The sequence below is a fragment of the Paramisgurnus dabryanus genome, chromosome 10 (assembly GCF_030506205.2).
Source record: "Paramisgurnus dabryanus chromosome 10, PD_genome_1.1, whole genome shotgun sequence".
Lineage (NCBI taxonomy): Eukaryota > Metazoa > Chordata > Actinopteri > Cypriniformes > Cobitidae > Paramisgurnus > Paramisgurnus dabryanus.
The window spans coordinates 10,360,589-10,388,060 of record NC_133346.1 but is presented as its reverse complement, the minus strand read 5'-3'; the positions used below and the strand labels follow the sequence as shown (position 1 = coordinate 10,388,060).

The window sequence follows — 27,472 nt, the reverse complement described above, 5'->3', positions numbered from 1 at the left end:
GATTGACTATCATGTATGATAAGTTAATGCACTTCATCTAAGTTGTAAGATGAGTCCTGAAGAATCACTTTTGATCATTTGATAAGGTTCAAAGGTGAAAAATGAAGTAAAAGGCATTAACGGAAGAACGCTGAGTATGGCGCTGGCATGAAAAAGAATGCCGGCTCCCACAGTTTCTCTCGCGCTCCGCTTTCTCTCCGAAAAATGTTTATTTGTCTAAAAAGATCTACAAACAATCACTTCTCTCGACAGGAGAGAGAGATTTCCAGTCAAGAGGAGATTTAATTAGGGAAATCTCATTAGGTTTAACAAAATTAAGCGTAAAACAATCCACGGCAGGGCTCCAGGAGTGAGAGGGAGGGAGACGGAGCAGGAGAGCGGGCGAGAGAGAAAGAGAGAGAGAAGTTGGGGTTATGAGCGATTAGAGTCGGGAGGATATTGAGAAAGTCACTTCCATGCTGCTGTGGGGGAAAATGGCTCTGGATCCCCAGCTGTTTTCACACTCAATTAAAGAGACTTGCCTGGCTTTTACTCCCTCTGAAAATCAAAGAGTTAACCCTTCTGCATATTGGCGTCACCCTGCACACACACTTAGACACACAGATGTCTCCCCCATCCTCGCCCTCTCCCGCTCATCCGCAACGTAATGCCACCCTGAGCCCACGAACCATTAACAACGTCAAATTGTGTTTTCCAACATATTTGCACTCTATAAGTATATAGCAAAAAAATGCCATTAAAGAAAGGAAACAAATTCTTAAACAACACAGCTGGGGTGATTGCAGACAAACAGCGAGCATCGAAAAACTACATTTCGGGTTTCATCTGCGAAAGGCAAATTTTGACTAAAGCAGCAAGGAAGAACTCCATGACTCCAGGACACAGATATTACTGGAGAGAAATGACAGGTTTGCCTGTTTTAAGTGTCTCGATAGGCGACGCTGCATATTTATCAGCTCTCTACGAAAGTGTGAGAGTAATTTTATACGCTATTAACGCTACCAACTTTAGCAAAAGCGTTATTATGAAAGTCGTTTAATGCAGGACTACAAAAGCTGTTTTGAGCATTTGCCAAAATTATGTCGGTTTACCTTTCTCGCTTCAAACTGAGACTAAAAATTGAAAAGAGTTCGGGTACGGGCATGGCTCTGTACCAAAATCTGACTTGCTGTTTACTGCCTAGGTAGGCAGCATCCTAACTGTAATTTAACCTCAAAAGTGACCAGTAGACAGGTAATGATTATAGTTTCACTGTTGTTAGGCTTGGATCTAACTCAATAAAAATAAAACCCCAGTTTCCAACTACTTTTTGCAAGTTTATTGAACTAACTGATATTTTGAGTAAGGACAACTTAATGATATGGATTTCAATGAATGCGAAAATATTATGTAGCATTTTAAGAAAAAGCCAATAAATTAAGTACAGTCAATGTAAAAAAAAATCAGCATATTATACACAGACTTAATTAAAATAGGTAACATTTAAATGAAAAAAATACTAGTTAATGTCTTTTTTAAATAAATTTTACTTTAATTAACTTTTGATTTATTCAATTTATTAATATCAAGTTATGTTAACTAATAGTACTAGTATAACTCAAATTAACTTCCTTTTCTTGGAACAGGTAACTTATTTATGGTTTGTTGTTTTTTTATTCCATGAGATGAGGGCACGTAACTTTTATTCAATCAACGCCCACTCAGTTTCGTTTTGGGAAGCTTTGAAGCGCAGCATACTTCAGTATGCACAAGCGCAGTCTTTTGAACAATGGTAACTACAAAACTCAAAGTAGAAACAGAAACTCTTCCAAATCTCTAAGATAAATGAACATTAAACACTAACAAGTATTTCCTTTTAGTTAAAAACACATAAAATAGAGTTTAAATTCAAATTTTACTCTCCAAATGCAGTCCCATGCAAAGCATGCTGGGAACTACGAGTCCACTGCCTAGTTAGTTATGTTTAATAAAATCATCATGTAGTTTCAACACAAAATTATTAAGTTAATTTCCTTTTGACAAATTTAAGTGGATTATACATGATAAAATGAAGTTGAATTTACTCAAATAATGTGTTCATTTAGAATTGCTCAAATTATTCAAATATTTATGTTATTTTAACTCATTTTCTGATAAAAAAAAAACAAGAATTCAACATTTTTAATACAGTTTACTTATTTTATTTTTGTTAAATCTACTAAGGCAAAGAAACACCTTTTACAGTGATTTCAATGGATTTTGACCTGCTGTGTGAAATAGGATAATTTTTAGTCTAAATTAGAAATTTTCAATATTTATAATTAGAGAAATGTTTTCCCAAAATATAAATTAGCCCACATATTACTCACCCACAAACCATTCCAGGTGTATGTGACTTTTGTCTTACAGCTAAAAACAGTCAGAGTTATATTAAATAATATTTTGCCTCCTTTTAGCTTTATAATGGCACTGGATAGTGCCCCATTTTTAAAGCTTCAAAAAAACAAATCCTTATAGACGGTTTTAGCAGCAACAACATAACCAAGCGCCTTTTGGACTAAACGCAACATCCGTTAGACTTCCACAAAGAATTAATAACAGCAGAGTCCTTTTACAGTAGTTTATTTCTAATAAGAATGGAAATAAATGACCTTCATTCATATACTGTATCATATCGCGTATCAACTATTACACCTTTAACGTTACTATTTAAAATTAATGGATTATACAATGTTAGCTACAGACCCTTGAATTCTTGCATGGCTGCCGAACCTTTCCACACAGTTGTGATCCATGCTCCTCATCTCCCCTTGTCTTTAGCAAACAAAAACATTTTATTTCGACAAGGGATTTGTTTCAGAGATCAGATTAGTCACTGAAGTAGCCAGACCGATGAATAAATACAGACGGCTAATGTCAGCTCAAGCACATAAACACTACAACACGTGTGCGCCGATGAAACCATCTATATTAAATGTCTTCCGAGGCAAAGCAATGGGTTTTTTGTAAAGAAAAATTTATATTTTAAACTACAGTGAACTACGACTATATGCGAGTAAGGTCAGGCGGAAGGAAGAATCCCCTTTTTTTAAATGGGGCACAATCCAGTGCCAATACAAAGCTGAAAGAGCCAGGATATTACTTAATATAAAGTTATAGGATGACTTAAGGTTAAGGAAAACTAATTTTCATTTTGGGGTAAACTATTCTTCTCATGCAATTAAAATTTGGTTGCAAGAAAGTATGTTGGGAGTAAGAAAGTATCTTTAGGAACATCCTAAGATTCCTTAAAATGCTGCCTATGTAAACAGCTCACTATGTTTTAAAACAGAGCACATGTGTTTGTGTGGAAACATGAAAAGTGTTGATTCAGGAACTTACAGTTTGCTTGTTCTCAGCATCAGAGCATCTGATGTTGGTGTGGGTCTCCTGGTGCACAGCCCTCCAGACCGTCTACAACACAAGAGAAACCTTTTAAAGTCGTATCTAATGACCGGAGCTTTGGGCTAATAACCTGGCATCATTACTTCACTTCCAACACACTTGTAAATGGGTAGAAATGTTGATTTAGGTTTAAGCAGTGCGTGCATTCGTGAACAAGGAAAGCTCAGAGCAATCTTTTATTTACGCTGCGTGATACCCGTGGGCTTGCTGACCGCACAATTTAAAAAGTAATTTGATAGTACGTTCGAAGATATTTATGTGTGTGTGCTTTGCTGCACAGCCTATATATGTGTGAGCTATACATGGGTAGGTGGGCAAACAAAGTCTACCTGCCCCCATAGTCTAAGTACAGTTGAGAGGTTTGTGTGAAAGCTTTCTCAGGTTGCCTACATATTACAAAGAAAACATTTTAGGGTTCTGTAATCCTTCCAGCAGCCCCTTTAAACCCCAGCACCCTCATATAGTCCACAATGCATCCCCCCACCAACCCAAACCCATGAGACCTGGTCGGCCTTCCTGTTGACGTCAAAGTGAATTAGAGCATGGAGAGAGCAGCAGCTCCCCCCGTGGGGCTGGAGGGTTAATCGTGCTGTTCCTCGTCAGCCCTTAGAGGACGCATTAGCGTTTCGGTTTCAGAAGACCACTACAAACACACACACAGCCCACCCGAGCACTAGGGTGTCTCCACAAACAACCACACAGCAAAAGATCATTTAAGGAAAAACACATCGCAGAAATGAACAGAAGATTTGTGAGTTGCCCTCCCCCCACCTCTTTATACAAACACCCTGAGAAAGTTGAACTTTGGGGTAAAGCCCATTCCTAAATACACAGAGCTCCTCTGTGAAACACCTAATCTCGGCCTACCTCCATGTCCATGTCGACCTCATGCACTCCCTCAAGCCGATGTGAATAATGTTTCCACAGTGAAAAAAGACAGACAAGGAGACTTAACACACTACAAAACTACAAAATTAACAACTTTTATTAGCTTTAAAATTAACAATTTATTAGTTGTCCACTTGTTTTTTTTTTTTATTGTAAGTTCGTTCATTATCGACGATTTCGCTCTTGAGATCCACGCATATGCATTTTTGTATATGAAAAGATAATAAGGTAGCGCATGACGTGCTGTCCTTTTAAGCTTGGATCGATCTCAGCTATAGTCCGCTATAGTGCGGATAGTGGGAAGTAGAGGTAGACCGATTAATCGGTTTTGCCAATTAATCGGCACCGATAGCAGTTCATTAATGGAACAATCGGCTATCGGCAAAAAATCCATGCCGATCATTTTTCCTAGTGCGTCCGTTGCTTCATATCATTATGAAGTAATTCATTTGCTGAATAGATGCTGCATTAGCAGAAAAACAACAGCAGTAGGGGTCGACCGATTATTGATCTGGCCGATTATCGATGTCGATATTAAGCATTTTGCCAATCATCGACATCGGGCATTTTAAAAGCTGATTTGCCGATAAAGTAATGTAATTTTGAAATGCGCTATTTTGGCTCTGACGCAGCCATGGATTAAGTGAGAGCCGTCAGAAAAAGGAACAGGGCACTCTATTCAGCAATGCCCGCCCAACGCCCAACTGATTTGTTGGGAGTCACGAGTCCGGCCAATCAGCGCAGGAAGCTGAAGACACCGCCGAAAGCACTTGCTAACTCGAGCTGCTTTGCAATAATTTCCCTCTGCGAGTTGACACTGCAATACAAGAGTTTAGCACGTGTTTCAGGCAGTTGACCGAGCTGGCATTTGCGCGTCATTGTAAGTCATGTAATTTTAAAAATACAAGCCATTTTAAAGTATAAAGAACTTGAGTACTTTAAGTTTAACATTCCAGTTTGCAGACATTTCATTGTGAATGTTGATCTTCATTTAAAACTCCCATGTCAAAGTGCTAAACGATAACTTCTTGTTGCGATGACACACACGTTCTCACAACGCACCTTTGTTTCTGCTGTTTGTTAACACAGGACGCGTTCTGAAAGTGTTACAGCATGTCCCCTTTACGGGTGCGATCCCAGACGCAATTACGTTCACAAAGAAGGCACACTTGCAGTTGTATGGGACTTTTCTGGAATCAATGTGCTGTGTGAAAGGGGTTTACGGTATGTGAAGAACCTTCGTCACCTGAGAAATACTGTACAAGGTTAAGGTTGATGTAGTGATTACCCACAATGCCTCAGCAGTTCCATCCCCACAGCTGTTCAAAGACTACGAGAACATCAGATGCTGCTGGGGCTTCAGAACTTGCTGTTACTATGACAACAATTCATATTCAGCGAGTCTCTCCTCTAATAAAGTGTGTAACATTAGGATGTAATTGTATTTCTATGCAATTTCTGAAACGGGCCTTTGCCAGAGAAATGATTGATAGCAAACGCTGTCAAAAAGCTCTCAGATAATTGTGCACTTTAACACAAGAATCAAAGAAATAGTTCACACAAAAGTGCACTTACACTCATGCCATTCCAGGTGTATATGATTCATTCAGTTAATCTTTAAGAGAAATGCTGTCACATGACTAAAAATTCACGACTAGTCAGCCACCAGAAGTGGTAGAACCAATGAAATATGAAGCGGCACAAATTTTGAAATATTTGATAATTATTTTCATTGCATGAAATTCAGTTTTTTTTTAGTGCCTTTAGTGCACGAATGTTCATGTCACTCGCATAAATTTCTATAAATAGTTTTTTGTGTCCGTGGCACGATTTTCTTTTTCGTGTCATTTTATGTATTGTTTTCTCTTTTTCCCCCCTATTTTTAAATCATTGTCGCTTGGGGTTGGGGTTAGATTTTGGGTTTGGGTTAGGATGTACTTTTATGTGTTGGTTTCTACATGTTTTTCTTCGGCTTTTAAAACTATTCTCACCTGGAGTTGGGATTAGAGTTGGGGTTTGGATGTCCAAAAATATAACAGAAAGTGATTCTAATCCCAACCCCAAGCGACAATGGTAATAAAATAGGAAAAAACTACTGTATGAAAAAACAATACATGAAATGTCACGAAAAAGAATGTTGTGCCACGGACAAAGACATTCGTGCTCAAGGCACAAAAAAAGGTGAATTTTGTGCCATGGACACTAATAAATTAATCACATTTTTTGTGACTATAGGCAGTTTCAGCACTAACAACATAAACAAGCGGCTTCCGTGGTCAACATGTAACTTCGGGTAAACTCCGCTAAGAATACATAACAACAAAGTCCTTTTAAAGTAGTTGATTTATATAACAAGCAAAATAAACAACACGTAGATTACCTAGGAAACCAAAACATTTGTTTTTTCGACAAGGTATTTGTTTAAAAGTTCAGTTTCAGTAACTAGTCAGACAATTAAACAAACAGAAACTGGAAGTAAAGTTCTGACCAGGCGCGTAATTGCGTCGATGAAACCGTCTATAACACGACTTTCTATCATATCAGTCTGGTTTGAATGTATCACTCAGATCTGCTTGTTTACATTTTAATATCACTAAATAAGCTTATAATATTAGTTGTTTCTCTTACAAATGTATCCTTTTGATTCAGATAACATATCTGGAATCACTTTAATGATGGATGCATGTGCATTTTGGTGCTTCGCCATACAAGATAATAACATATAATCCCCATATATTATCTTATATCCCCATATAAGATAATAACATGACAGCACCTTAAAATAAAATTATTTGTTTGTGTTTAATTGAAGAAAGGAAGTCGCCTACGTCTGGGATGGCATGAGGGTCATTAAATTTGAATTTTTTGGGCGAACTAATACTTTAATGACAGATTCTTTCTTTATCGGAAGACTTCCATCACAAAGATGGATCATTAAATTTAATCTTTAAATAAGCATGGCCAGGCATCTAATTGGTTGCTAAGAATATTTTCAACTAAGCACTGCGATGAAACTCTATCGGCATGTGATGGGTATAAACTATCAATAGCTTTAAAAGCTTTTTCAAGACGGAGAGGCTGTCTCTTTAAGATCACTTATAGTATCTCATAAAAGATAAGTGTGGCAGGAGAAAGGAGGTTGAGAGGACTGATGGCAGAATTCCTGGGAATTAGGAGGGATTAAGGGCACAATGGCAGGTATTCCCACTAGTGTAACTAGACCCCAGTTGGCATCACAAGGGGCTTAAACTTCACATTAAACCAGTGTGCAGCTGACACAAGAAGCCAGGCTAGACACAACAAGTTAAACACAGAGCAACACACGCACACATTAGGTTTATACACACACAGAGAGAACAAAATAAACATATATGGGATAAAGCAATAGTTTATTTAGTTACCTGACAAGTAAACACACAGACATGCATAATATGAGCTTAATGAAGTATCCACTGTGTCCTCAATGCAGAACATCACTGTCACTCTCCCAATAACTTTCTCCAGAATATTAGATCCTGGTATCTTCATATCGACAAACTATGGAAATCCAAACAGGAAAAGGAGCTAAGTACCCTCAGGCAAAGCAATAAGACAGGTAGATCTGGGTTCATACCCGAAACAAATCCTTTAAATCTTTTAAATGGAGCTCCATCTCTGCATGAAATTTTTATTTTCTGCAGACATTTGGGAAAGATTCAAATCTGTAATACTTATTATTTCCGAATGTCTAAATCTGTCAAAGTAATATCAACACATTTCAACATACTTGCCTTTACATTTATGCATTTGGCAGACGCTTTTATCTAGAGCGACTTACAGTGCATTCAAAGTAGCATCATTATGTGGGTTATCTGGGATCAAACCCATGACCTTTTGCGCTGCTAACATAATGCTCTACCACTGAGCTATACAGTAGCACTTGATAATGTCATAACAGCATTAGCGTTTTTAAAAATATAGAATTTTTTTATCAAGGACTGAAATAAAAACAATTTTGTTTACATTTTATTAAGTAAATGTTTCTGTGCAAAAGTCGCCGCTATAATGTGTTTGCTGTAGCGTTGCTATGTGGTTGCTTAGGTGTTCGTGCTAGTTGCTACTGTATGTGGTTTCAAGAGTGTTCAAAGTAGTTTCTAGCTGGTTCCTTACTAGCTCAAAAGTTTCCTAAAGTTTCTGATATTGGCTCAGCCCTTCAGCTTTAGGGGGCAGTTGCATAAACATAGTCAGGGGTGCTTTAAAGGGGGGATAAACAATGACAATTCTTGGGGCCCACGAGTAAGAGGGGGCCCAGAGAAGGCCCCAAAATTGTGGTGCTAAAAAATTTTAATAGTAAATTATTAACTTTAAATTATCCTATTTGCTGTTTCCTGGTATCAAAAAAAAGTATTTGTTTAGGAAACACAAACGTCCGTGGGCACCTTTCCCCCCTCTCAATTATCATAAAATGGTTCAGTCCACTGCAAAAAATGACTTTCTTACTTAGTATTTTTGTCTTGTTTTCAGTAGAAATATCTAAAAATTCTTAAATTAAGATGCGTTTTCTTGATGAGCAAAATGACCTAAGTAAATAAGTCTAGTTTTAAGACAAATTAATATACAATTTAAGTGAAATTGTCCTTAAAACAAGCAAAAATATCTGCAAATGAGGTGAGAAGAAAATTGTGAAATAAGATTTCTTTTTTCTCTAACACTTAATTCAAGTAAAATGTTCTCACCCCAATGGTGGTCAAAATACCATAAAAGCGCATGATTTTATGTAAATTAATATGAAAAAAGTCTCATCTGTGTTGGGGGCCCTGTCAAGATTCTTTTCATGGGGCCCAAAATCCTTAGCAGCGCCTCTGAACATAGTCACCAAGTTAAGACGTTTCCTTGTTCTCAAATGCATGCACTGCTTAAACCTAAATCAACATGTCGATAGAATTAGTCTCACCAACAAGCAATTAGTTATGATAAATTGCTCTTACTTTTCAGATTAGTTCAATTAACATTTTTATTTGCTTAAACATTCTTAAAGATGATTAACTTCTAAGACTATTCTAAGCAGCAAATGTAGTTGAGCAGCCTTAGACTAGCCTAAGCAGCCTAAAGCCCGGAATACACTGCACGATTTTTGGCTGTCCCAGACTAAAGATTACCATGGTGAAACAATCGCGACAATTTCTGTGATCGTGGCTCTCCATCGATGGTCATGTGAGAAGTTCAAAGACAGCCATTTTCCCGGTCTTGCATCCAAAGATAGCCTACGATGGTGTGTCAGAAATTCAGCATGATCACCGCACAGTGTGTTTGCTGCTACGACCTGCGTACTGGTATTTGTTTACCACTAGCGGATGCTTACCTAACCGGTAGAGCAATATGTTAGCAGCGCAAATGTCATAGGTTAGATTCCTAGGAACACAATACTGCAAAAATATTTTAGCAAGTCGCTTTGGGTAAAAGCTATGTCCAAATGCATAAATATACTAAAACTTATTTACAATTACTAGTTCTCAATGACTTGTACTAATATGACTAAAACTGATCTTTTCTGTCATTTCTGCTAAGCCCATATGTTCTTTCATTTCTTTCTGCTCACTGAAGCTCTTTGGGCCTTTGCCAAACGCCATCTCCCATCTGCCTAAATCCAGACACTCTCTGAGGCCTGTAGCTCACCCTGCTTCCTGTCCTGGGACTTTAGGAATGAGAGTTGGGCCATTGGAGAGTCAGGCACAAAGCTTTCATCAGATTCCCTGGCTTAAGATGGTTTTTAAGAGTCTGTGTCACACACACACACACACACACACACACACACACACTCACACAGACTGCTGCTCCGCTATGACAGAGAAAACTGACCACCCGTTTTAAACTAATGCCCACTAACGCCTCTTGTGGGGAGACTGAGGATGTAACACAAGTTTGCATTTTATTGTGAACTGAATCAGACATATTTCGGAAGGCAAAATGCATGTAAATGCAATTGATATTGAGTAGGCAGAAGTTAAATTAGACCTTATTCTTTTTCTTACATGCATAACAATATACAGTATAAAAACATCAGTCCATCCTTTCAACACTAATCTCACTAATGTAAAGGCATTAACTAAATACTTTTTTATGTCAAGCCATCAAACTTTAAAAGTTCCTTGGGGTGAGGGTGTATAATAAGTTTCTGTAAAATGTAACAGTCCTAAAAATCGTACTATTGACGGTCTTAAAGCACCAAGTATTTAGACTAAGCCATCGTCAAATGGAATTGCAAAAATAACGACAAAAAGACAGTCCCGCCCCCAAACTCGCACCATGGGTTGAGACAACGTTGTTATGTCAAGTTGTTAAAGTTGCACGGGCCCACAAGGTTTATACTTGCGGGAAAAAAACAACCTACGGATGGCTTATTTGTAGTTTACTCCATAGGTGTTCCTGTAGCTTAGTGGGTGGAGCAGCGCAAAGGTTGTGGGATTGATTCCCAGGGGACACACATAACATACTGATAAATATATATAGCTTTAATGGACGGTAAGTCACTTTGGATTAAACCATCTGCAAAATATGTAAATATCTTAGATGATTAAGTTGAGAGAATAGAAAATATTTAGAAAATGTTTATTTAGTTTAGTTTTAGCCATTAGTGTGCCAGGTGCCATTGAGATAATTTCAAGTGTATTGTTGTTTGTCATAATATTGTTTGTCCTAGATGTTTTAATGGTGTGTTATGTTTGTAATCTTAAGTGTAATGCAAGGTGCCTTTAAACTAAATGTTTTATTATAATTAGTATTAATATTATAATTTGTATAATTTATTATTATTTTTAATATTAATATTATTATATTGTTTTGTTATCATCATTATTAGTAGTAGTAGAAATAGTGCCTTTAAATCAAATGTATTATTATAATTAGTATTAATATTATAATTTGTATAATAATAATTGAAAAATAATTTATTATTATTATTATTCTATTGTTTTGTTATCATCATTATTAGTAGTAGTAGAAATAGTATTATTGTTATCATTATTAGTAGTAGTAGTATTATATGATGTTTTTTATTATTACCATTTACCAATTTCTGTCAATAAAGAATTTTTGTACACTTCTTAATACTCTGACAACATTAGAAGGACAGTGAGGAATTCCCCTACAGCGTATGAGTTCACTGTTACCTTTCACCCTGTTTTCCACACTTCTTTTGTAACAGGAAGGAAGAGGTTAACCCTTTGCGTTCGTGTCAGTGGCGTTTATTGCTAAAGTCAGCTGTGTCTTTAAAGAATCTAGAGAGCTAAGAGGCGAGGTGTGATGAGCTGTATTAAATGTCTTAGGTGGTTTATAAATACCTGGAACGGTGGTCCGCGGCAAGACGGAAACATGAAAGCCGGGCGTCAGCCATATTTGCTGACACTTTCTGCCCAAAGCATTTCTGTTCCAAACCCACCAAAAGCATATTAGCCACCTGGGCGTGTGGCCCTTTCTCGCTGTCCTCGCTCCCCCCAAAACTCGTGTCATCCTACCCCGGCAATGGCAGAACGCCACATGCATGCATCTACATTTACCCCCAACTCTGGAGCAGCAGCTGTTTACATTTCACTTTTAGCACAGCGCTGTCATCAGTTCTTTCTGAAGGGCAACGCTATAAAGTTCTAACAGTCAGGGAGCGCAAGATTGTTTTCCACGCAGTTGTGGTCGATAAATGGCTGATGCATCGCTGATCGGTCTCCTGACTGTTATCGCACCCAGTGTTTGCAGGCTCGCATTAATATCTTCCGCCGTATGGCGTGACTGCGACTCTGGCGTAGTCCAAGTGATGATTTCTCCGAAGACCATCCGTTTCTAGAGTTTCACACAAAGCGGGACACAATTTTCGTCTGCTATATTTATCTCCCTGTATGTTTTCAATCGAACAGTCACCAGAAATCCTTTGGCTGGCAGCTGAAGAAAACTAGAGTGTCGGTCCAAAAGGTCATCAGAACGGGGATACATGTACCCAGGGGGTTCTTTAGGGTGACCATACGTGCCATTCTTCCCGGATGCATCCCGTCCAGGATTTTGGTGCGTCTTCCGGAAGTCGTATTTGTTGACCACATACGCCATTCAGTTAAAAACATAAGATATACAATCATAGTTTCATTCTTACCTTAAAATGTAACGGTTGCTTTCCTGTAATAATAATAATAATCCTCTATGACGTATGCGGTCGACAAATACGACTTCCGGAAGACGAACACAAAATCCTGGACCGGATGCGTCTGGGAAGAATGACACGTATGGTCACCCTAGGTTCTTATAAAGTTTCAAGAGGGAATTTAAATATATATATATATATATATATATATTGAGGTGGTTTGTCAAATTTAGTAGGTCTCACAACCTGGTCGCGTTTGCTGGTTTTGGGCATTTATTTGCAAGCTGGTCTCCACACCTAACATGTGCACTACATCCCTAAGAATAACAAACAACCTGATTTAAGCAGGTTTAAACACCAAATTGGTCGGTCACTTGGGAACCAACCTGGCAAAGCTAGGAGAGCAACTAAACCAGCTTAATCCAGCTAAATTCAACAAACCAGCCTAGGCTTCTAGTCTTCCACCATATTAGGAGCCTAAAATACTACTTCTGTCTTTCTCTGGATGACCCCTGAACTGTCAAAACTTGACCAACAATAAAGATTAGGGATGCACCGATATATCGGCCTATAATCGGTATTGGCGGATAAAAGAATTTTTTTCCCACTATCAGACATTGGCCGACTAACAGCCGATGATCAGGCCAGATTATATCCTAGCACTCAAATGGGACGGAAAAGCACATCAAAACTCATGACGTGCGATTATTTTGAATTGGATCACAATGACAACAAATCTAGGATTTTATGACATCATAATTTAAAACAAGGAGTAAAAAGCGAAACTATTGGTATTTATCGTTATCAGTAGATGTCAATAATTACATATCGGTATCTGCACAGAAATTTTGTATTTGTGCATTTCTAATAAAGATGTGCATTGGAGTGTATGCTTGTCTTCCACAACATTGTCTTTAGTTTAAAATGTATGGATCTAATAAATGTGCATCTTATTATTTTAATAATAAAGCTAAATTATGACCAGTATAAAATACATTTCCTTTTTAGTATTGATGAAGGAGTGCTTGAGTCTTACTAAAGAAACTGAGGGATGGGAAACACTGCAATAATGTGCAAATTTATTGTAAAATAACTGCTATGGGAATGAAAGATTGTTTAATGTTCTGAGATATTTCCAAACATAAGAGACGGAATCGTCTCAATCTGCAATCTTTTATATGTTTACACGCCACTTAAAAGGAAACAACCCCATGCCTTCTGGGGCTCCTAAAAACAAACTAGAGCAAGAGGGAGCAAAACGCGGTTCAGCGTGGTTGGAACATCCTTTGCAAAGCCAAAAATATGTTGTCGAGGCCTTTCGGTGGTGACTGCAACCACTTCTTAAATCTGCAGTGACATGAGGTTTCCCCAAAACTGTTTGCACATAAACTGTACGAACCTAGTAAAGCAGCTGGTGTGTGTGTGTGCGATGTGAGATCTCTCATGTGTTTGAAAAGGCAAAGCACCCCGCAGACCCAAATCGTGCAGCTTATACTGATGTATCAAATATCACCCACCAGTACCGCTAAACTGCTCTGAGCTCTGAAGAATTTAGATACACTGATGAGCTCTCTCACTATTGGTCTAATAAAACAAATTGATATACAAATGTATAATTATAATTATATTAAACTGAATTGCAAAGTGAGCACTTTTAAACACTTTAAATAAATAATTTAGGGACATTAACAAAACTTTACATGCATTGTTGACTATATTGCAGAGAATGAATAAAACATGCCATATTTTTAATAGTACTGTAGTTTTCATATTAAATCACTTATAGATATTTAAAACACAGAGCTTAAAGAATATAAAACTAAAAAAAATATATAAATTACTGGTTCCAATTAAAAAAGTACTGCAGCAACATTTTTTAACAACGTCTGCATGCTGTAAATCAGATATTATGGCAAAAGCTATCAGAAAGGCAGGTGCTTTATGATGTCCCAGAGGCCAATCTGTCCTAATGCATTGTATTATAACACTGCTCCTTGCCGTATTTGCACAGTAACAGAGCACTAAAACTACAGGAAATACAAATAAATCTAGGATTCACTTATCTGAATTGATATGCATTTATTATCCATTTACAGCGAGTGAATCGGGTCCCATTCAGGAGTCTATATAAGGAAAGCCTTTCCAATGCATTAATAAAGGCAGAATGACCCAGTCAATGCTGTTAACTGATTCTACCATGTAGTGATGCATTACAGGCATTTCGCGCACATACAGATAACGATCAATGCCTTCCAGTGGCTCTTAGGTTGAAAGAGGATGATGGAAATGCAGGAGGATCTGTTCGAAACGCAACAAAAGATGCACAAATAGATCAGCAGGAGAGGAAACTCCGATTTAGCCCCGTGTCAGAGGTCCAAATGAAATCAGGTGGCCGGAATCAATGGTGGTCTGTGTTTGAATGCTCAAGAGGACAGAGCAGGAAGTGTGAATGGGAGAAAAACACGGCCTTTATGAATGATGTCATTGAAACGGGACCGAAGCGAGATGCCACTTTCGCAGAAGATGGCTTTTTACAGTAATAGATGAGAACTCAATGCACTATTTCAGCTCTGCACTCCAAAAGACAGGAGGAGTGAAATGCAAACAGTATAGAGCACATCCATTTCTCTCCAGTCACGCCAAATGACACCAACCTATGAAATGTGTTAAACATGCGAGAACTACAATTCACATATTCGCTCTAATAGAGGAAATATTAAACATCATTCTCTCTCAACCTTAGTCAAGCAGTCTCCTGCCTCCAGCACATTATTTTAATTTGACTAGTTATTATACTCATGCATATATTTATATATTTAGAAAGGGGGAATGCTATGAATTCGTCTTGGGTGGGGGTTTTTTCCACTTTGAACTCCTACTAAATTCACAAAAAATATTGTCTACCTTTGTCTGTTCTGAGAATCTCTGAAATGTCATAAATTCAGGATTTGATGTAGGGTTCGTACATTTATTTGGATTATCAGCATTTCACTGGAGATAAGAACAAAGCACTCAGAGGTTTACAGTCTTCAAGGTTTTTACTGTAGATTCAAAATGAATAATAAGCTGCCAATTTGGCTGCTTTTGATCTGGCAATTATTTAAATGCTTATGAATGAGTTTAACTTTATATAATAATTATTATAAAATTACTATTTTACTTTATACACTTTACATTTAACTGATCTCATCTAGTTCCTAGTTCAACGGTTAACAGTGCTTTTTTGGGTAATAGTGTCTACCAAATGTAAGGCAAATTTATATTTATAGAAAGCCAACATCAATATACCAATATGTAATTTTGTGGTACAAATATGTACTTTCTACACTCACCTAAAGGATTATTAGGAACACATGTTCAATTTCTCATTAATGCAATGGTGTATTGGTGTGGGGGATGTTTTCTTGGCACAATTTTGGCCCCTTGGTGCTAATTGTGCATCGTTTAAATGCCATGGCCTACCTGAGCATTGTTTCTGACCATGCCCATCCCTTTATGACCACCATGTACCCATCCTCTGATGGCTACTTCCAGCAGGATAATGCACCATGTCACAAAGCTTGAAACATTTCAAATTGGTTTCTTGAACATGACAATGAGTTCACTGTACTAAAATGGCCCCCACAGTCACCAAATCTCAACCCAATAGAGCATCTTTGGGATTTCGTGGAACGAGAGCTTCGTGCCCTGGATGTGCATCCCACAAATCTCCATCAACTGCAAGATGCTATCCTATCAATATGGGCCAACATTCCTAAAGAATGCTTTCAGCACCTTGTTGAATCAATGCCACGTAGAATTAAGCCAGTTCTGAAGGCGAAAGGGGGTCAAACACAGTATTAGTATGGTGTTCCTAATAATCCTTTAGGTGAGTGTATGTACAAAGGTGCACTTTTTTACTGCCCCCGTGACAGCTATAGACCTTTTTGACAATTTTTCTGACAGTGTAGAGATAGACAGAAAGACAGACAGACAGATAGCAAACTTTAATGTGGCAAATATAGACTGGAAGGAAGGCTACTTAAGTCATTTATCATTAGGCAACGTCTATCAGAGTGCATGACAAGCGATGACATGCATGCTAAGGGACAACTTCATCTCATTTGTTTACACCAGATCATCACTTATTTTTTACTGACGACTTTCTGGAGATTAAATGTCAGTATCCTCAGTTCCAACGTATCTGCATGCCACATCTCCATAAGCTTTGCCAAGGCCAGAGCACCATGAAGAGCTATGGTGATCGCTACGTGCCTCCAGCGCTTCACTCAGGACGTAAATCAAGCATATCTGCTTCTACCTTCAGGTCCCAGGAGAAGATTTTGACCGCCATGCCTAGCGTTAGAGCAGTGGCACGGTATGAAAGAAACATAGCGAGGTCGTTTGAACGCGCGACCATCCGACAGCAATAACAGGCCATGTGCTCCTTGGAGAGCCATCGGGATCAGCAAAGGCTTACCGGTGAAACCCTGTACCAACAGGGCTCTGCCTCTATGCATGTGAGTAGCATAGAGGACCTGAGCACGATGTAGATTCGTGTATAGCCTCACCTTGAAGGGGGAAAATACAAGACCCCAGCAGAATACCGACTGATGAATAATTCTAATTTGCTCCTGGTTTATTTTCAAACATTTTGTGCAAAGTTGGAAACCGTACTGTATCTCATTAACTGTCAACAGATATGTAAAGTGAGTTGTGCAAGATCTGAAAATCCAAATGGAGATCTGTACAAATCCAGGCATTTAAATTGGCAGGCACTGTGGACATATTAGGTCTGCATCTAAAATGACACATTAGGAAAGAGGACAATTTTCTAAATAGCTTTATGGAGGTCTAGAAGCACCACAATTGGTTTACAATCTTTTTTTGCTCAGTTTGCTCCTCGCATTTAGGGTGACTGAGTCATTTTATTAGTGATTAGACCGAAAGTGCTCCGGGTCCTGCAGTATAAAACCTCGGATTGTAATTTACTTGTAATGTGGAGAAGGGGAATATGCAAATAAAGCCGGAGTATTTTGTGTTTGCAGTTTTGCCCCTGGGCAGCTTGTCCCGCGACACAAATCATCAATTAAGATCTCAGCAGGGAACTTGGCATTTAAATTAGCCCCATCCAACAACTTTTATCTTCTAGACAAAACATTACAGCTTCATGATAGCCTGCAATGCAGAAATAAAACAGCTGATTAAATGAGGTTTAACTTTGGGGAGAAAATGGACGCACAATATAATTCTTATGTTTTCTTTTGTGCATAGAGATGCATTGAATGCTATTCCCTATTACTTGCTATTTGCAATACTAAAAATGTTTGGGATATTTTGACAATGTAAAGATATCCACTAATTAATTCAACTGCGCAATGTTGCAAAAACTTTGTTGATAACTATTGTTACAGATAGATTGTGGTAGGCTTCACTGAGAGACTGTTATGCTGTATATTTTAGAGAAAAGTTAATCACACATTATTTTTTTTAATAAATTATTATTTTGATACATATATAACTTGTTTTCTTTTTTTAAATTAGACCTTTTTTTTTCAAAAATTGTATTGTTGTGTAAACTTCAGATATGTAAAATAATTCAAAAAGACAGTGTAAAACTGCATATTACTGCACCACTATAAAATATGCATAAATCATATACCAACCTTATCTAAATTATTAAACTCATGCTCTTCAGTTATTTTCCTTGCATATGAACTTGTAGAAGTTAAATGCAATTAAAATAAATTAGGGCAAGTATTGTTTATTTAATTTAATATGTGTTTCATGCATAATGCAGTAAAAATGCCAACTTATTTAGATTATTAAAAACAGTACAGTATAATACAGACATTTAAGCTGTCATATGTCTTCCAAATTTCAGTTTAGAATCTAAATTTACAAAAATTGCAATGTCCGGTGTCATGGGGGTTGTTTAATGTCACATACAAAAGTGAAAGTCAAACTTTTAACAGGGGAACAAGTCTAAAACATATGAGGTACTTTACTATACAGTACATAGTAATTTTATCTCTATGAATCAGCATAAATCTAACTTCATGTTTTACAAACCATGATGGAAAATCCTGAGAATTCACAAACAGTAAGGCCAAAACATATGCTGTCTAAAATATTAAAAGTAGTTAAATTAGGAAAGAACTGAGACAATCGGTCAAAGCAAAAATTTCCTGACCCATTAAACCCATGAATCGAAAATAAATGGGTGGATGAAACATGAACAATGATACTTTACCACGTTTTTAGGCATGTAAGTTGTAGTCTGCAAAATCTCTTCATAAATAAACTATGCAGAATCTGAATAATCTAAATAAACTAGAATATAGAAATTATGAACACTGAATATATGACAATTCAATTCAGATGTGATTGTGTGTCTGCAATTACCTACAAACAACTATTTAAAAATGCCGAAGTTTTGTATTTTTGTCATTTTTCTTAACTTTAACCAAAGCCTTTTTAACCCCTTATATAATAAGTACATTTAACAACACTGGACAAAGCTGTAAATGGTCTTTTTTAGTTTAATGTCAAAATATATCCTGAACTGTAAAATCTTCGTTTACATTACACAACTGACCAGACACAGCCTAAACGAACACTAAAAATAAAATAGCTTATTATCATATTCCTTTATTATAACCAATACAAAATAATTTAATACTGAAAAAAACATAACAAAATAAGTCCTAAATCTCAACGTATTAAAATATTTGAATGTCCGTCCATATTTTAACGCGCTATTATTATAAAGATAGAGTCATTTCTAGAGCAAAAATCCCCAAATGCCTTTTAAAAACCTACAAACATGTCAACACAAAAAATTACCACCACATTTCACTAGTCCAACAGCTTCATCCACCAAAACATTCATCCGTAAGCCTCTCCATGCTCTGTAAACCATCATCTCCCGTTTCCCTCTTTCCTCTCTTCCCTCCTTGTGTCACACTCGCTCTCTTTCTCCTCCTCCCTCTCTCTCTCTCTCTCTCTCCCTCTCTCTCTTTCTCTCTCTCTCTTATACACACACACACACTCTCTCTCTCTCTGTCTATCATTCTCTCCCCTCAGCCCTCGGCCTGTCTGTATGAATAATGTCCTGCCTTTTGTAATGAGAGCGAGAAAAAAACCCGCCGGAGCGTTCGCCCGCTCCGCGCTCTGACATTGAAAATGAATGACAGCTTACCTGAATGCCAATCTTCATCAGACTGACACCAGGCTGACAACACGGGCTATACTCCCCTACACGAGCCGTGACGTCTGCCATATCAGACCCCTCCCACCATCTCCCCCTTCTCTCTCTCCGTACCCCTCTACACCTCCGCTGTTCCTCATGCACTGGCATACCGTACCGTACAGCTCGGGTCCTGAGCGCGCGTCTCTGGTTCATTAACCACGGAGCCTGCTGGCCCCCTATCGGCATAACATGAGACCTACATTCGGCCAAGACGCATTGGCTGCTTCCCTGTACGTTAGTTGGAAAACAGGGAAAAGTGATTCGTTTATGCCAGGAAAAAGAAATAAAGAAGTTTGGCGCTTGGGAAAATCTCCAAAAAGTATACTATGTTTAAATAGTCTTATACAATAAACTTTACTTATAATAAGCAAGTAAAATAACCTAGGCGCGTAAAACTAAAATGATTTTAATTAGGCGATTTATCACATCACAGAGCCGTATTTTAATTTTCACGTCATTACGCGCGGTTACAAAGCGAAACTACAACTCCCAGCATGCATGTCGCTAAATGCTGCGCCATGATTGGCCAGGTCATCACACAGGAAGTGCGGATGTAAACACGGAACGCTACTTTGTTTCTATGGTGATATTTTACGTACCACAGCAGTGTTATTAATATAGTGTTAAGGAATATAGTCGGTTTCATTAGTCAATATTTTAAGGTAACGTTACATCCATAAACTGCTACGATAAGCCGTAACAGTTCTGAAAATCCGCGTTTATTACGGATTAGTGCTGGATACCCATAGTTGCTAAACACAATAAATATCTCTTTCAGGTACGTGTAATGTAAGAGGCGAGAATGGGTGATATGGTATTGGGTGTTGGTGCAGGAGTGTTCATCATCGCATTAATCTGGATAGTGACTCTCGCGCTTACTACATTTCTGACGCGGGCAACCGGTCCAACAAAGTAAGATCATCTTTGTCTTAGCATTTGCATGTGATCCCAAGTGTTGTAGTAAGTTAGCCAAAACAATGTTACGTTATTTTACACAAACACAATTATATATTATCTCACCAGGTTAGGGATCATCCCTGTTTTTCTTATTGCGATCATCATCACACTGGTCCTCGTGTTTTTCCCGCGTGCCTCTGAAGTTCCCTCCGCTGAGAGAGAAGTTCAGGTGAGTGCCTTAAGTGACAACTGACAGTAGCATGGCTATGCAAAAAGAAACTTCAAGTCAAGCATATGATGCAGATCCATAGTGCAAATAGTATAGGTTTGGCATTATTTATAATTTGCATATGCAAATAAATTATACATTAAAAATAATGAATAAATAAGTTCTTACATCCTTAATTTTTCCAAGAAAAATATGTACTATTTTATCACAAAGTATTTTCATGGTTTCTTAAGTTCAGTTCTGACACTGCTTGACTAGTGATACTGTAAAACTGGGTTCTGGTTTATCTCTCCTCAGCAGCAGATGAGCGCAAACACAACAGCTTTTTCCAGTGTCTCTTTTTGCCAATAACAGCAGCTGAGCTGCCAAGTCTCATCTGCACAAACAAAAAACATAACATTTACTTTCTAGTCTTCAGTAGCAGAACATGCATAGTAAACATTCCCTGTGTTGTAAAACTTTGGCAAATGTATAAATCTAAAATTATTCAGTTAACCCCTGTGGTTTTAAATCTAGACTCTAAATCTCACAGGTTGCATAATGCAGTTTTGTCCCGTGATGTCTTAAAAAAAACGATTTCTCCGAAATATACGGTATTCCAATTTTTTATAATACATATAGGGACAGTTTCCCGGACAGGAATAACCCTAGTCCCAGACTAAAATGCATGTTTGAGCTGCCTTAATTTAAAAATATCTTTCCCTAACATATCTGAACATATATCAGTGCCATTGTTTTGTTTCAAGGTGCACACCACCAGTATTAGTTTTTGTAATATACATTTGTAAAAACTACTTAAATGTCCTCATATAACTAAGGCCTAGTCTTGAATTAATCTAAACCCTGTTCGTGAAACCACCCCATAATGTAGTTCAGGTGTTATTACAGAAAATAATACCTAAACTGGATCAAGAGAAAGTTAAAATGAATACTATACCCTATGTGATGCAGTCTATATATGCACATGTTGCGTACGTTATGCCAAAGCGTCTTCTGTGCATAGCAACTAATTCCTGTTACACCCATTGCTGATTTGCTTGCAGCGAGTACGTCCAGTTTTTTTTCACGATAGGTGACAGTGTGTTGTATTAGAAATGGGTAACCCCTCGCTGTTGTACAAAGGAATAATATCACAGTGCCAATTAAGCTGGCCCCAAACAGGAGCTCACTGTGGCACATTGGATGCCACATTAATAAAACATGGCCCCTGCTCTGTGCTTTGCTAGCCAGCTAATTGGCAAATTAGAAAGTGAGATGCGTTAAACGAGAGAACACTGCATTCGCTGGAGACTAAAGCCCCTCCCACACACGCACACACAAAGACATTGTTTAATAGTTTAATGTAGGTTGTGGCCTCTCCCATGATTTAGGCCTCGTACACTAGTAGAGACATGGTGTGTGGTTAGTATTCTACCCAAACACCATGTACAGCTTTTATTCTGACATGGGGGAAGAAGCAGACAGAGTTTAATAAGATACCATGGCAAGAAAGAAAATAATGGTTAAAGCTTTTTTGTCCTTGGTTATACAAGTGAGTTTTTTAAAATGAGGATAAGCTATATAAATAAATAATTAAATTAGATGTACATGTCTTGTTATATGTTACTTTATTGAAATAACAATGACTCCAGCTGCATGTAATCATATAAACTATTTAATTTTCAATTTTAGTGTTTATTTTGTACACATTTTAAATAGCTCTTTTCAGTGTTTATCGGCCTAATGCGGTCAGATTTTCTTAAAAGAGCCTTGCTGACCTCTAGTGGTTAAAACCAGTACATGCTTAGCCTGCGTCTTGCTAATTAAAACTATTAATGGAAACATCAAAGCACTCATGGCTTGAATTACTTGACAATAATTGTATAATAATGCATGAAAAAATTCACATCACAGAACTGTAATGTTTTTTCAGATAGTGGATACGTTCTTCATCGGCCGCTATGTGCTCCTGTCCTTGGTGAGCGTTGTGTTCTTGGCAACCCTTTTCATGTTGCTGCCCTTACATTTCCTGGAGCCTGTGTATGCCAAGCCCCTGAGAACACACTAGACCATGAGCTTCCGTGTGCCAGACTCCTACAGATGCCCCAAAGCAGGGCATCCAGCCTGGCAGCACCATCAACGGGCCTGCTTGAGATGAGAAGGACCAGCAGCAGGTTCCAAGGCTTTTGTCTTTCTGTCCTAATCAGACGTGTCCGCATCTCTTTAAGAATCCAGAACAGAGGGCTCGGACTGGAGAAAATAGCATTTTTTTAAAGGATATAGTTAGATAATGTTGCTAGTGTAGTATTAATGTATACTGCTCATGTTTGTATCTTTGTGTATTGTTTCACTGTTTTGCAATTGTGTTGTAATGAATTTGTGTTTACAAACATTGTGTTTGATTTATTTTTATGCCAAACTTTCAATTTTTTGATTTTTCTTTGAAATGTGAAATGCTCATACTTTCAGGCTAAGAGGTTTATTATTTATTATACTCAAAACTGGCCCATTACTAGCACAATTCAGGCTTATTTGGCATGGGATAACAAAGGGCAAAAACATCTTAGATATTGCCAGCAATGCTCTGGTAACCACCCAGAACATTTTCCCACATGACATTAAGTTTATTACCAACAGTCCCCCTAAAATCTTGTATTAAATATGTGTGTTGCCATTCATGGTTATTTTAAAGGCAACGTTTATACAACGTTGTAGTAAAAAATGGAAATGTTTTCCTTTGCGCATGACAACACGGTCAAAAAGAAAATTAAAATAGGGTGATCATACGTGCCATTCTTCCCAGACGCGTCCTGGCCAGGATTTCAGGTGTGTCGTATTTGTCGACCGCATACGTCATAGAGGATTATTATTACTATTACAGAAAAGCAACCGTTATATTTTAAGTTAAGAATGAAACTACGATTGTATGTCTTATGTTTTTAACTGAATGGCGTATGTGGTCAACAAATACGACTTCCGGAAGACGCACCGGAATCCTGGCCAGGGCGCATCTGGAAAGAATGGCACGTATGGTCACACTAATTTACATGGATCCATAAAAAATCAATAGTATTATGCGTAGCAGCCCAGTAGATGGCGATGTTACTTTGTAAAGAAACACTACACACCCATGCACATACCATTGACTGTAAAAAATATGGACGTAGTGTCTGTGATGTCACCCATAGGTTTGTGAATAGCTAACCAATAGCTAACCTTGCGGATAACCAATAATGGGCAAAGAGGCGGGACGTGGATGAAGCTGAGGTGGCTGGTTGCTGAAACCACGCACGCCAAGCTCGACGGTAGTGACGGCAGTGGCAGTTCACCTGTCACTCAAGTGGCCACACTCTTAATTATACAGAACTTTAAACCTCTTGTGGCCAGTCGATGAGTTGCAGCTTCACGGTAGAGACTCCAAGGTTGCCCCTGGCATATACGCATTCTTCTACAGTGTGATAAATACAAACAATCAAGACAGCAAAGCATCGAGCAGTTTTGTTTGGCCGAACAGTGAGGTAGATTTTTACCACAAGTGACCCTGTATAAAGTGGCAAAATATTGTAAACTTTGTTGGAGAAGAGTTAATAAAATCAGTCCTGTAGGTCACCATTGCTGTTTTGGTTATATGCGCGCATGCCTATAGACTGAATTAACACATGAACACATCACCGTTTATAAATTAGCATGCTTGGTTATAAACTTCGTTAAAAGTTTGCGTTTTCAGGACCCCACGGCGTTGTCGTGTAAACGTGGAGCAGTCATCGTGGATATTTTGGTGCTTTTGCTGTGAAAAATCACATGTTAATACGCTAGGCTATTAATTGGCTATTTGCAAACTGAAATTTCACTTATTCACAGCTCAAACCAGACAAATTTAATTTTCTTGGTCGCATATTGATATGCTAATTTTGGTTTTATGGAAGCATTCTTTAAGACACTGTCTCACTCGCTGCACAATAACACAAAGACGCAGGGAGCAAAGTTGGGCGGTCCGACAAAGCTTCAAGCTGTGCAAGTTGATTATTTTGTTCTTAACAAGGCGAATTCTCTGTGTGGGCCCTTTGTTGCCTCAGACATTTACTTTCAGTTTCATAAATCTCTCGGGAAGGCAAACTACACAAGGGGAGATGGACATCGGTAAAGCTTATTATTTTAACATGCTTTTTTGATGTATGCTCGGATTTTCATAAGGTCGACAGATAACAAGCTTTAGTTAGAACCGGGTACTACGCAAAAAATTCAAAATAGCCAATCAAATGTCAAAACATAAAACAATTGTGACTCTGGACCACAAAAAGTAGCACAGCAATAGCCAAAAATACATTGTGTGGGTTGCTTTTATGTCAAAAATCATTACGATATAAGAAAGATTATGTTCCATGAAGATATTTAGTCATTTCCTAACATAAATATATTAAAAAAATTAATCTTTAGTAATATGTGTTGCTAGTTCTTCATTTGAACAATTTTTTTTTGCACCCTTAGATTTCAGATATTCAAAAAGTGGTATCTCAGCTAAACATTGTCCTAACAAATCATACATCAATGGAAAGGTTATAGTCAGCTTTAAGATGGTGTGTAAATCTCAATAAAAAAACGTATGACTGGTTTTGTGGTCAAGGGTCACAATTATCTAGATAACAGCCAGCAAAAAGCCAACACATTTTAACAGGTGTGCAATAAACCACACACATATTTTTTTCCTTATGTGAGAAAGCAGCCTGCAACTGAGACTGTGTTCCTGCTCGATCAGTCAACAAAAAACTTGGAAGGCTACATATCCTGGAATTTATCCCATATACTCATATATCCGGATATTGTTATACAGAGAGATGGTGGGAATGTTGGAAGGCCGCATCTCGGTCCCGCAAGCTCTCACCCCTCATGTCCTTGCAGAATCCTTATTTAAAACTGGGGAGTCCGACGGGACGTGCGGTGAAATTCCAACCAGTGTGATGAAAGAGAATCTAATGAATCAAATCCAATCCTATTAGTTACGGCCCACATCGCAACACTGAGGCCTTTCTGCTTGCTGATCAGTGAAGATCTACCAGACCTTGAGAAATAGGGTACCGGATGGATAGCTTAGTGGATATTTGGTACATAAAACTTGTGTGTGACCATACCAAAGGATTTCAAACAGCATATCTTTGTTTGAAATAATAATTAATATAATAAGGAAACCATTAACCTCAAAAATTATTATTTAATTTTTAGTGGCACTGTATTTTATAGGTAGGCTGTATTATAAAACTAATGTGTTTCTAATTTTTTTCTAAAATAGAAGTCACTGCTTCTTTGGTATGGTTAATGTTATCATATTAATGTATATTAAATACAGTGGAGATAATAGAAATAAGAAAAGTTAATTCAATCTATTAACAGAAATATTTCTACACCGCAGCCATTATAGAGCAATTCCATCGTATCACTGACTTTCCTCCAAGGACGCTTGACTTATTTTTTCAATTTTGTTGTCTCGCTCTCCATCGTTTTTCCTTATTTCTTCTTGTTATCTGTCCTGATTGTGACTCTCTCTCCAGGGAGTGGGAAAAACGGCAGAACAAAGCATCGGAGGGCGCAGGGCTCATTGGGAGTCTGAGCTGGAGGCTTTGTGGGACAGCCAGCTGGACTTACAAAGACAACCAAAAAGAGAGAAAGAAAAAAGGGGACGAAGAGCCGGAGAGGTGTAAGCGCGGCCCAGGATTTGGGTGTGGGTGCTGCTGAGGTTTGAGGGGGGAGGGAGGAGAGGAATGGGGTGAACACTAGATCTTGCTTTGTGATCCACTCAAGCAGAACTTTTGCCCTCACAGCCCTTGCCTTTATTCTGCATCTCTGTGCTCCGCAACCCACCCGTCACCCCCACATCCCCCGACTCCATCCCTGAGAATTTTTAATCTTGCATCTAATTCACATTACATGATTGTTTTGTGACTCGGTGCAGGAACCCTAAATCATACAGGTGGGTCACTGTTGAGTTGCTGCTGGATTTTGTTGGATGCTAAATAGTGCAGGTCAGGTACACTTTTAAAAATGCTGGTTTTTCCATGGTTGGGTAACCCAACTGGTTTAAATGAACCAAGAAGTGTCCATATTTAACCCAATCACATGTTGAAACAAACCAGCATAGGTTAATTTCACACAGTTGTTGGGTTTCTCCATATTTGCACCAACCATTGGTTAAATAAATCTATTAAAATCTATTAATTGGTTAAATCTAAAAGTATTCTTTTAGCTTCTCATTCTCTTTCGTTTTTTAATATTACTGTGCCTAAGACTTAAGCTTACTTTCACCTATCCCTCTCTTCCTCAAATTCACTCTATAAGTAGATTAAAACCATCTCTATTCTCCTGTGCTAAAGATTAAAGCACAGTTTAAATGGTCAGCGTGAGCTGGAATAGCCCCTTGCAGTTCTGCCCCAATATCCCAGGGAGGGGTGAAGCGTGGCTTTTCGGGTGCTCACCTCGACATGACCCTCAACCTAGCAGGGGGTACAGTGTGATGAGAAGAGCAAACAGGGAAGTTACTACTGTTTCAAATCCAAGGTCAGGGCTTTGTGTTTGCAGTATGGGTGGTCGCTTGAATTTAAAATATAAATGTTGGATGTTTGGTTTGGTACAATTTGATTATTGCGGTTGATTTAGGTTCATGCATTTGACAAATCGTGTTCCCTGGAAATCAAGCCCACAACCTTTGCACTGTTACCGCAGTGCTCCA

General features: G+C 38.1%; 2 protein-coding genes across 2 annotated transcripts in view; one reads left to right on the top strand and one right to left on the bottom strand.

Moving 5' to 3' along the window:
• pknox2 (pbx/knotted 1 homeobox 2) overlaps positions 1-19,719 on the bottom strand; it is a 98,184-nt gene extending 78,465 nt beyond the window's left edge. Inside the window, exons 1-2 of the mRNA XM_073815982.1 lie at positions 19,596-19,719; positions 3,361-3,432 (exon numbers count right to left, since the gene is read on the bottom strand). The gene's annotated coding sequence lies outside the window, so the exon portion shown is untranslated. The remainder of the gene's footprint in view (positions 1-3,360; positions 3,433-19,595) is intronic.
• A 435-nt stretch (positions 19,720-20,154) lies between these two features.
• On the top strand, positions 20,155-25,028 carry tmem218 (transmembrane protein 218). The gene is made up of 4 exons (XM_065256563.1): positions 20,155-20,308; positions 20,425-20,558; positions 20,670-20,772; positions 22,685-25,028. The coding sequence occupies exons 2-4, from the start codon at positions 20,449-20,451 to the stop codon at positions 22,817-22,819; spliced, it is 348 nt and encodes a 115-aa protein (XP_065112635.1). The 5' UTR covers positions 20,155-20,308; positions 20,425-20,448; the 3' UTR covers positions 22,820-25,028.
• The last annotated feature ends 2,444 nt before the right edge of the window (positions 25,029-27,472 follow it).